Source organism: Eretmochelys imbricata, chromosome 11 (genome assembly GCF_965152235.1).
Source record: "Eretmochelys imbricata isolate rEreImb1 chromosome 11, rEreImb1.hap1, whole genome shotgun sequence".
Taxonomy (NCBI): Eukaryota; Metazoa; Chordata; order Testudines; family Cheloniidae; genus Eretmochelys; species Eretmochelys imbricata.
This window is the reverse complement of record NC_135582.1, coordinates 23,250,728-23,263,138: the sequence shown is the minus strand read 5'-3', so window position 1 is coordinate 23,263,138 and position 12,411 is coordinate 23,250,728. Positions and strand designations below refer to the sequence as shown.

The window sequence follows — 12,411 nt, the reverse complement described above, 5'->3', positions numbered from 1 at the left end:
CTATTATTATATATAAAATATATATATTTTAAAAAACTAGAACATCTAATACACACACACTATATCTATCTATCTATCTATCTATCTATAAAATTTTATCTTACAAAGAACTAGATATATTGGTTAGACAATGAAGGTGTATAGCATGCTTCTTTACAATGTAGATGGTGTACAACTGTGTGAAGTGTGAGGGTGTCTAGAATATGCACACCAAAATAGCAACTGAAGAAGCCAAGCAATACAGAGATACATTTAGCTACATGTTGTTTTAGTCAGAAAAGCTAAATTCTTACGAAACTGAATGAATTCTCTGATACACAGCAGAAAAAAATATCTAACAAGAAATGCCTGCAAAATCCAAATAGTCCTATGCATTTAATTGGTGACAGGAATGAAAATATTGTGAAATAGGAACACTCATTAATGAACTTTCAGTTTTTACTCAGAAAAATAGATAAGAGAAAACACACCTTTAATAAGTCCCTTTTCTTGCAATGTTTTCAGCGAGGGTCTTCGGCTGATAAACTTCTTTAATCTGCTTTTGACTCGATTTCTGTCATTTGTATCAGAGGCACTGTAGTTCAGTCTGAAAACTGGAGAAAAAAGAAAATAAAAGCTACATTTCTAGTAAAGCTACATTTTTAAAACTAGTAGTACTTCATGCAAATTTTCTTGAAAACAATGGCCATGTCCACCCTTGAGAAATCAGACAGTAGGTCAGTAGTATAGCTGGTTGGATAGTACAAAGAGTTTGATTAATATTTGTGTGAAAAAACATGATGCATTCACTCAGTATTATTCATGGAGTCATATTATTTATTGTTCATAAATATTTGGATGGCCACCAGTTTACTTGTGAAATGTTCATGAATCCCAAGAGTTTCACATGGATAATTATTCAACTGAAAGTTCCAGTTGGAAGTGTGCTATATGTTATTATCGGGATACTATTTTTATGAGAAGGGGTGGGTTGATCACAGCACTGGTGATGGTCTGAATCCCCTTGCCAAGTCAGATTAGGCATCCCATTATTGTTAATACAGTTGTAGAAAGCATGGCTTAATAGTAAGAAACATATGCAAGATGCATTAATTTATGGAAGAAAAAGTGTTCCAATTCTAACTACTACATTTTATTATATTTAGGTATTTACTGCACTGAGAAACCTTTGGGCTAAGTTCTCTTATGGCTTATGCCAGCAAGATGTGAGTCCCACTTCTTGAGAGTCCACAGGAGCAACCCGTGATGATGCAAGTCAGCTATAACTTCTTGTCTTCTGCGGTGTCCACAGAGAACTGTCACAGCCCCCTAAATGGGCAATACCAATGGCAAGAGGCATCCCCAGAACCCCAGAATATTCCCTACTTCAGCATTCAGCACATCTCCATGTTTATATTGTTCCATCCTGTGTTTAAAGCAGTAAGTAGGGATTCTGTGTAAGAAAATCTCTATGAGGATTCCCCAGCCTCACACATCCTGGGAGATCTGTGGGAGGCCAGAAATATCCATTTTTTGCCCCTCATGAGGCTTTTCCAGTTTCCCTGGCCCTGGCTCTGGCAGTCCCTAAGTCACTTGGAGGGCTGTGAACAAAAGGTTATATAGCAAGATGCTATACAATCTTTTCCAGTAAGATCTCCAGGGCTGGAGGGGGATGAGATCTGTCTCCTGGCCCACTCAGTCTCCATCTCATTCCTTTTCATGGACCTCTGACTGCAGAGAGCACCTCCTCGCAGCATTGCTCACCGGAAAGGTAGCTGGTCCGCAATTCTTCATGGAGAAGAGGAGATCCACAAGTTTACAGTTCCCTCTCTGTGCTCCTCTAAGAGAGAAGATTCAGCCTTCCAGTGGCAGAGCTTCTATGGAGCATTCAGGGCCCCTCTCCTTTCATAACTTCTATGACAGCATGGTTATAGAAGTACAATCCTCCCCCCACATGAAATCTCCCCCCAGGATGCAGCTGTCCTTCCTAGAAGGATCTGAGAAAAACCTTATAGAGGGAAATCATGATATAGATTATGCTGGGTTTTGTAGCAAGCAGTTTCACATTAGTTATAAATAAAAACAGAATGCTAAAAGGTGCACAAGTATAAAACAGTGATGATAAAAAGGGTCCTCTTAAAGAACAGTACAAAATCCTGGAATAATGTGGTTTATATTACAAATCTGATTTTAACAGCCAACCTTATAAAACGGTTTACACTTTGCTGTTGTCAAGGGAGCAAAACTTGCCAAATTGTTCATTTAAAGTAAATATAACCATAACCAATTAAGGAAAGCAACATTTAAACACATGCCTGTGATAATCGGAGCATAGTTTGCTTCTGATTTCACTACTGATTTTAACTGAAGAGTGTTCAATTTTCCCACAGCACTAAAATGACCCCACACATACTTCCACAAACTAGTAATCACACAGGACAAATAAAACAACACTTTATTGGAAAATACACAGTTTGGTACAATAATCCATCATTTATGAAAAATAGACTTCACATTTTTAATGGTAGCATTCTTAGGGCGATGCATCATAGAATATAAAGATTAGTGTTCAATTGGTTGACTCTTTTGTTCACTTTATATTTTAGAACTTTTTGTTCAAATTAGGCAATCCTTGGCAAGGATAGGCTAAAATTCCAAGTCACTCAGCCTTGCTATAAAAAGAATAACAAATGGATGCTTCCAGTTCTGCATCTTAAGGGTACTTTGAAACAGTAACGTGAATTGTATTTAGTTTTCTGACTGTGGCTATGTGGCTTAAGTTCATTCTCTCCATAGTAGTTCAATTTTTCTTTTCTTGTTCCCAGGGTGCAGCCTCCCCATTTCAAATATGGCACAAGTAAAACCACTCAGTTACTTTATGGCTGCCACATTTCTCAGTCTGCAGAAATCCTTATAAATTATAATTCACATAACGCCTGCTTGCACTTCAGTATTAGCTCTGACTAACACCAAATTTGTTAAGATGATTTAACAGATCCCAATGTGGTTCACATTGAAGAACAGTTTGATGGGGATCTACAATTCAATTTGTGGGGTAAATAATCCTTATGCACAGAAAGATGTTTTATTCCAGCTCTGTAGTTTTATACCTAAAACAGCAACTATGGTGTTAAAACTACATCTAGAGGTAGGAATCATTATTGTCATAGACACTTTTTGTATATTCCATGTCAGATTATATATAGCATGGAGAAAAACAACAGCAAAGCCAATTTTGATGAGTTTCTTATATTATGCTGGTAAGTCACCAGACATGCAAGTCACCAGAGGGAAACCTCCCAGAAATTCAAGGGTTTGGGTAATATGATCCAGAATTGAGCGCTGGCTAGAAATACTCTTGCTGGGATCTTGTTTAGAAATATATTTTTTCCTGCCAAACCACTGCTCTCGTGGTATCCCCATGTAATAATGGCTTTGTTTTATATTTGGAAATGCAAAGAGACCTAGATGTTGTTTCCAAATGAAAAAGTGTAGTTATACAACAGAAAGATTATAACAAACAGCTTTGTATAGTACTTTACTTTTTCAAATTTCAGACTACGGGTGTGACTAGTGAAGATCTTCCATTAATGGAAGTTGGCAAACTCAAACAAATTAACTACCAACTGTATGTAACAACTTGGCCATCTAGCTGTCCATTAGTTAAAATGACTGTCTGCAGTCGGTTTGGAATCCTTGAGTCTTCTTCTTCTTGTTCTGCATCTGCCATCTGTAGAGGCTGCTCTGTTGATTGTTCTTTCTGAGAAACAAACTGTATATATGTCAACAGTTTCTGTTGAACTCCCCATGGTCGGTCTCACTTACATATGATCTGGGCGCTGAATTCTTTTTCTTTGTGGCAGCTGGAGTTGTCCATCCTTTTTCTCCATCCAATATATGAACACGATCACCAGGTTCTAGACCTGGCAGTTCTCTAACTGACTGGCATCTGTTGTAAAAGTGTTCCTAAGCTCTTTTACCCTTTTTATCAATTTTAGCTACTCTCTCTATGTTTGGCCACTTTGGAGATAGGTTCTTTTCCAAAGTTGGAACAGAAGTTCTGAGTTGTCTTCCCAACAGGAGTTGTGCTGGACTACATCCAGTAGCTGCTGTCAGTGTTGATCTGTAACTCAGAAGAGTGATGAAAGGATCTTCCTGCTGTAAGATTTTCTTGGCTGTCTATATAGCTATCTCAGCCTCTCCATTCACTTATGGACTGCCAGTAATATGATCAAAATCATACTTCGTTAGGAATGACTTAAATTCTGCTGCAGTGAATTGTGGTCCATTGTCCATCACTGGTTGTTCTGGAATACTGATGTCAGAAAAAGTGCACTTCAGTTTCTTGATAACATTGCAACACGTTAGGTATTTCAAATACATGATATTTCTGTATGACTGGAAAAATAATCCATTACAATGAGGTAATGATGTCCTCTGAATTGGTATAAATTTGCAGCTAGTCTCTTCCAAGGTCTGTCTGATAGAGGTGTTTGTATACTGTATTGTTCAGCATAATCTCTGAAGTTGATTTGTACTGGATCTCCTTTCAAAAATCCAATATAATCAAATCCTCGACAGAGTTCCTCCACCTTTCTCACTAAGCCCATCATGGCTACTGTGCTGCAGTTGAGAAGCTGTTGGTCTTTGATCCTTTGTTCACATGAACTCTGAATGAACTTTGAGCAGGGGCTTGGACTAGATGACCTCCTGAGGTCCCTTCCAACCCTGATATTCTATGATTCTATGAATGCATAGCTTTGTCTTTCTAAGTTGTTTCTATGGTGAAGTGGCCCATGCAGTTCAAAATACCTGCAGAGCTAGTCAGAGCTGTGTCAGGTGACTTCAGCTATGGGATGGATTGAAGGTGATTGTGATGTCAGCTCTTGAATTCATTTTAAAGTCAATAGTCTTTCTGTGAATATTCAATTTCAGTCACCAGGCAGGTTCTATGTCATCACAGGTGATAGACCCCCAAAACAATGGTTCTTTATTGTCTGTAATATGAGTCAACTGCCTGCCTGCTTAGGTGAGGCAAACAGCTGCAAAATGTCCACATTTCATGCATTCATTACACCGAGTGCCTCAGCCTGGACATGCATCTTATCTTGGGATGTTACTTTTTTCACACCTTGCGCATGTAGGCTAGAATTTGTCCCTCTTAGGCATTGTCTACACTATCACTGTAAGTTGATCTAAGTTACACTAGTTAAGTTACATATGTTATGTAACTTAAGTCTATGTAACTTACATCAACTTAAAGTGGCATCTATACTGTGCTATGTCATTATGTCAATGGGAGATGCTCGTTGAGGTGGAGTACTGAAGTTGACGGGAGAGCGCTCTCCCATCAACTTAGTGCGTCTTCACCAGACCCACTAAATTGATGCCACTTCATTAATAGCAATGCCAATTTAGTGCAATAGTGAAGACAAGCCCTTAGCCTAGGAGTTTTCTCTCCTTCCCTCGGGATTTTATGGTAATAACTTTTAACACTCGAGTTTCTGTTTGTAGCTTCTCAGTTAGTTTCAGATTTTTCAAGTTGCTCCTCACTTTTGTTCTATTGTTTGACTAATTCTGATGTCTTTGCTATCTATATATATGGTTAAATCTCTCAACTACTGTGAAAGGTTTTTGCCTGTTAATTCAATAACCAGCCTGTCTGATTTTCTCTTTTTGCATTCCCCAAGTCAGTTTTTAGCCAATGCTTGCAGCGCTTTTGTGAAATATGCAACATTTCCCACTCGTTCTCTGGTGACCGCTTGCTCTTTCATAAACCACATTTCTCTGGGGGTATAAAGTATGCATCAAACAGCCTTTTATAGTAATCTTTGTGACTGTCTTCAGGAAAGTCAAAGGATTTAAAGGTATGCTCTGCTTGCTTCCCCATAGCATATATTAAAGAAGATACCTGTATATCTCCACTTTCTTTGTGGAATTTATTTGCAATGTGAAATCTTGCAAAATATTGTTTCCAGTCTGTCCATTGTGAAGGTTTGTCAAAGCTGGAGTTCTCTGAGCTTTGAAGAGTGGCAAGTTGATGAGATCCTGCAACCTTTGTTGCTTTACTCCCTCTGTCTGCAAGCTTTGTTGCTGTTCCTTTTGTTTTCAACCTTAGTTGCTATATTCCTTCTGTTTCCAATCTTAGTTGCTATGTTCCTTCTGTTTCTATTCTTAGTTTACTCTTGATACCATATCATGATCTTGTGTACCAGATATGGACTAATCACATAAACCTGCTTACACACCAGATATGTTCAGCATAAGATCCTTCCCTGCTCTTCCAGATCAGGCTGAAGCTCATTTAAATAAGGTCTTTTATGCACAGTGCCACCTAGTGGCTGAACAGTATAATACAGTTTAGCATTCCATTACACCTCCAACACTCATTTAAAATAGGTATTTCAGTTGGTACCATTATATTGGCTATTCTGACATATGATGGAACAAATTCTGGAGCATTGTTTAAAGTGCACTACACATACATGCTTCAAAAACAACATGATCCAACCAGTAAAGACCCGTGTGAGTATTATTTCCCCTCTCTCCCTGCACAGATTATTCCCACTGGAAACACAAATAGTTTTTGAGAGAGGAAAGGGGAATGAATTCTTGTCTGTGCTGGGCAAGGAAATCTTTACAGAATGTGTAGGTGAAAATTACAGAAGGCAAAATGTCATTCTAAATTTTCCCTTGCCAAAAATGAGATCAGGACACTACATTCCAGCAGCAAAAGGATAAGGAGAGGTTGCACTTTCACGATAAAGAGATTGCATTATGGTACTTGTATGAGGTGAACTGAAAAATACTATTTCTTTTGTTTATCATTTTTACAGTGCAAATATTTGTAATAAAAATAATATAAAGTGAGCACTGTACACTTTGTATTCTGTGTTGTAATTTAAATCAATATATTTGAAAATATAAAAAACATCCAAAAGTAGTTAATACATTTCAATTGGTATTCTGTTGTTTAAAGTGCGATTAAAACTGCGATGAATCATGATTAATTTTTTTAATCACGATTAATTTTTTTAGTTAATCACGTGAGTTAACTGTGATGAATTGACACCCCTAATCGTAAACCTCTGTAACTGTGTAAGTCATCAAACAGGAAAGGATTAATTAATGTAAAATGATGGCTTCCTACAGAAGATGTTATGTCCTGTCCACCAAGGAGGTTCATTGACAGCAAACGAGCCATTGTGAAATATCAAAAAACAAAGACTTTGTTAATTTCTCCCCCTCCACACCCATGAAGAGAAGACGTGCATGTGGACTCATGCCATCAGCTTGAACTCTGTCAGAAGGGAATAAAAATGCCTGACAAGAAGAAAATGGATCTCTATGCTGCTTGGACTTTGAAAGGGCAAGATTTCTAAGCACAAGCAAGGGATTCACAGCTGCTTAGTCAAGGTTGGCCCTTAGAGACATAGAGAGCTTGCATATTACAGCAGCTTCAATCATCTTTTGAAACCTAAGACTATAACTTGTATGTGTGTATGTTTACCTGTTTAATCTTATAAATAACTTTCATTTCTTTTTCATAGTTAATAAATCTTTAATTTATTATAGGATTGGCTACAAGCGTTGTCTTTGTGTACGATCTAAGGTGCAGTGACTTGGGGTAAGTCACTAGTCCTTTGGAACTGGGAGTAACCTGAATATTGTTGTGATTTTTGGTGTAAGGGACCATCTGTCACAAAGACAAGCTTTCCTGGGTGGCAAGATACACTGGAAGTACACAAGGGCACAGACAGGACATATAATAGGCTGGGGAAGACTCTGCCTCCCCAAACAGCCCCATGTGGCTCCACCCATGCTCCTTCCCAAGGCCCCCTCCTGCTTACCGCTAGTTGACTCAGCCCAGGCGGGGCTGCTTCTCTTTCGGGAAGCCTGCTGGGGTTGAGGCTGGACCTAGGGAAGCTGGGACTTGGGGTGGCTGGGGCTCCATGGTAAGGCTGTCACTTAAGGATCTTAAGTGCACTCTATACGTCTCTAGGGAAGCCTGGCAACAGGAGACAAGATGGTCATCACATCACAAATCACGGACCAGGCTACAGCATCAGCTTCCTATAAGGAGGCCAGCAATGATGTTCTTGCTCAAAGTTCACATACAGTTATGAAGGCCTTAAATTGCTTGTGGTGCTTCTCTGGTAAATGTTTAATAAAGCTGTTAAACTTATTGTAATTAATAAAGTCATATCCTGACATCAACACTGTTGATTAGCAATTCTGAATTGTAAAGTCGCTGAAGAGTAATTCTTGTGATTGGATAGATGGCGTAATTTCTGATCTTTGTTGAAAGGGGTAGACTTTGTACGATATTATCTACCAGGCTTATTAATTGCTTCTACCACCAAGGAATTCTGTGACAGGTGTGAAAACAGAAATTCTGAGTATTTGGCTGGAACATAATATACAGGTGGAAGGTGCTTAACTGGAGTCTGCCAGATAGCCTTAGCAGGCTCAGTGAAGCCTCATTCACAGAAAGGGTCACACACGTAGAAGCTGTACTATATAAAATGTCTAGGAGTTATGCTGAGAGGCCTGAATATCCTCTGAAGGAATTTGAAGAGCATCTGATATGTGCTTCATTAGCTCCTGAAACAATCTAAAATCATCTTCCCTTGAGGGTGCTAGAGGCATTACAGCCTCATCTGGTGATAATGAAGAAATGTTTGTAAAGTGTTACCTCTTTGTCAGGTTGATGAGAGGGGAGTGATGGTTCAGGAGAATGACTCTCCTTAGGGTCCCTAGAAGAGGCACTCAGGACCCTTACCAATGACTGATTATATAGAGCCCAGAGATCCCAAGAAGGCCACTGTGGGGTCACATAGAGCATAGAAGTAGGTATCAATCATTGGTCACAGTAACTGGATGGGAGTCAAGGTTGTCTGTCCCCACCTGTCTTTCTCTCAGTATAAAGAGTAGTATCTTGTAGTGCAGAAAGGGGATCCCTGAACAGAAAATATGAGAGTCAGAAGAATCATCCTCAACAACTTTCAGGGGAGGTGATAATCATTCACCCTGAATAGCAGGAGGTCTTGATGAGAAATGCAGAGTTGGTGACCCGGAAGATCTCGGGATGGACAAGTGAATGGTACTGCTAAGTAATGGAGACTCCAGCTTGTCTGAAACAAAATGATCCCTAGAATGTCTAAACTCCCGCAGTACTGATGAGCAGAAGTTGAATGTGATTCTGTAGAGACCATCATCGGTACCAAGATAGGAACCCATACGGAATGTACCAGTGCTGTGGGTACTGAACGCTTTGAATGAGGATGTCCAGACTCAGATGTACCAATATAGGGAGACAGTGGTAGCAGAGAAAGGCTCTACTAGATCCCCGTTGCTGGAGTGTTTTCTCACAGCAGAATTTTCCAGCTGCCCATCCTGCACCCAGGAAAGAGTTTGGAAGCAGGAAAAGTCTCTGGCAGGGAGAAGCAGTGGAGATTTCCCCACAGCTTCCCCTCGACAGAGCTTTTCACTGATACATGTAGTTACATGTTACAGCGTGGACACAGCTTGTTTTTCATTAGTGTGTGCACATGCTCTATATGCCACTGTCACTGGGTGTAGTACAGACATAATCTAAGAGTGCTTGGAGGCCAATGTATGCAGGATTCTCTAAGCCGGTACTGGACGCTGGTCTTTGGGCTTGCTCCTTCATCAACAATTTAAACTTTATTTCTCTATTTTTGAGATCTGCCTTTAAATGCAGATCTTACACTTGGACAGTATTCGGGAGTATCCCAAAAAACAGAACCACCAAGAGTGGCCGTCTGGTCTGTTTTGGTAGTTTACAGATTAGGCATCACGTAAGTATGGTGGATCAGGCTTGAAATTTCAGGGGGGAAAGGTTTCCAAAATCTTTATCCAGAAACATGGTGCAGATGCAGTTAAATGAACCAGAAAAGACACCGATCCTTTCAGAATTAGGACCATGATTGCATGTGTGATTACTTTGTGTGAATGTGGTGAGAGAATATTAAATAGAAACCCTGCAACCAGACAGTACATTTCCAGCAGTCTAATTTTTGAGGAGCAATGCTTGGACAAGGCCTGTATGACCCAGAAAGGAACAGGTTTAACATTTTCTAAATTTTCCTGTATGTATTGACATGGTTTACCCCTATATCCCCACACTAGACAATATGATCCTACCTTCCTCCCAATGACTTTTATTTCACTCTCAATTTACAAAACATTTATACAAAATCCCAAGGGTTTACCTATGATTAATTCCTGCCAAATACAGTATATTTGAGTACTTTGAACCTGTGTTGAAAGCATTGGTTTTTGAAGAACTATCCATTAACGACTTTCTGGACTGTGACAATGGATATTGACAGTGCTTGTCAGACTAAAGCACTATTGATTGTTTCACATCATGTGTATAGCAAAACCAATTTCTTTCAAGTGCCTCTTCCTAACTGTAATACATTATAACAGTGCCTATCTGTTTATCATAACTCCCAAAATTATTGTATGTAATGCATTCAAAAAGAAAGGGTTCAGAAGGAATGAATGGCACCAGCGGGAGAAGTTAAGGCACTAAACAATGCAAATACTTTAGCATTGCTAGTTTCTCTTTCATTGAGATTTATTGCTGAAATTAAAACAATACAACAGTGTGCGCTGTGCTTTCTTTAATAATCTTGAACATTTCCTGTAAGGTAAAGCTGATTTGTGCTATGAGAACAATACTTATACAGGTCAATATTTCACTAACTTACACAGGCCATTATTTCACTAATAAGAGCCACAAGCTTAGTCCTTCAAGGTACTGAGCACTTTGGTCCCAGTCCTGAGAAACAATTAAGCATGTGCTTAACTTTAAGAGTGTGAGTAGATCCATTGGCTTCACTGGGAATATTCATATGCTTCAAGCTAATCACTTGCACAAGTGCTTTGCAGAATCAGGGCCAGCATGCTTAGCACCTTGCAGGACTGTGCTGAATGTTAGATACTAAATGTGAGCATAGAGAAAATGTCCCATAATTCCTTGGATACTGGAAATGTGAGTCTAACAGTGATACAGTACTGTATAATCAGGGCATAGATTTTCAGTTCATTGTGTTGGAATTTATGACACTTCGGCCAAGGCAACACTTTACCTGTTCCTTCCACAAGGAATACAAAATCTTTTGAGGGTCTCCTTAATTTATGTACTCATTGCAGTAACAGGTACAATCTCACCCTTCATGGTTGTATAGCACCCTTCATCTGATTATTTCAGCCTCCCACAATTCCTATGAAATAAGTAGTTATTATTATATCCTGTTTGAAAATAGGTAAATTAAGACATGGAGAAGATAAGTGGTCTGTTTTACAGGAACCCAGAAAGCCAGTGGCAGAGAAAAAGATAGAAAGCAGGAGTTCTGACCCCTAATCCCCTCCTCTTCCCTTAGAGTTGTGTTTTTTTTGCGAACAGGTTGCATGGATCTGAAAACTGTGCAGCAGCAGATGATAGCCAGAAGAGGCTAGAGGGATTTCTTGAAGATATTTCTACTGTGTAAGGGCATGATAGGCCTAAATGCATGAACTTAAATTACATTCAATGTGTTTAAATTGTGTTTAAAACAGGTGTTTGAAACAACAAAGTAGATTTGTTATAGTAAATATTTATGCAACAAACTCAGAAATAAATAATAGGACAAAGAAAACAGTGATTATGTAGCACATATAATTTTGCTGTAATATGACAGCCTTATAACTTAAGTGCCCAATACTGTCCTTATACTTCATGAAATCCATGTCATTAGCAGTAAAGATGCAATAAAATGACTATATAATTCATATTTCTGCATCAAACTCTTATGCTTCTAAAATTTTTGTGTTTGTCAAATCTGCTAAAATAAATGGAAATAAATTGAAGGTACATATTAGTTTCGCTGTAAGTTTACATTATGAACTGAAGTTGCACTCATAGATTTTGCATTCGTTGTTTGTAGCTTTTATAGGGAGGAAAAATAATGCAGTATTTCAGAAAACTGATTGCGTTTTGTTACTGTCACCATCTTAACAATGCCATTATGTTGTGTATACATTACATTTATTTTAAGTATACAAATCACAATGCCAGAAATCAGTGAATCTGTTTTATTCATATAGCGTGACTGGCTTATGTTAATGTAACGTGAAAAATGTGTCACTGGGGTGAAACCCGCTCCATTCACACAAAGCCAGAGTATTCAGGCTCCATGCAGGTGGAGCATGGAACAGTTGGGCAGGTGATTTTGGTTCCTCCATGCCAGTGCCAGGGTGCCGGACTCCTGAGCCGTCTGACTACAGCATCTATTATGGCTTTTGGGCTCAAATAGAGGTCGCCTCCTCTTTGTGCCACTGGCAGAGAGTACGGGGGTCACCGGAGCTGCAGAAACATGGCGCTATGGCAACTCCCTTGGTCTGTGCTGATTGCAGCCTTCT

General features: G+C 39.1%; 1 protein-coding gene across 2 annotated transcripts in view; it reads right to left on the bottom strand.

Annotated features, from left to right (window-relative positions):
- The window catches only part of ARHGAP15 (Rho GTPase activating protein 15), a 448,076-nt gene that overhangs the window by 177,297 nt on the left and 258,368 nt on the right, over positions 1-12,411 (bottom strand). For both annotated transcript variants that reach the window (XM_077829446.1, XM_077829447.1), the window contains exon 9: positions 471-593. In XM_077829446.1, coding sequence (XP_077685572.1) covers positions 471-593 — 123 coding nt within the window. The remainder of the gene's footprint in view (positions 1-470; positions 594-12,411) is intronic.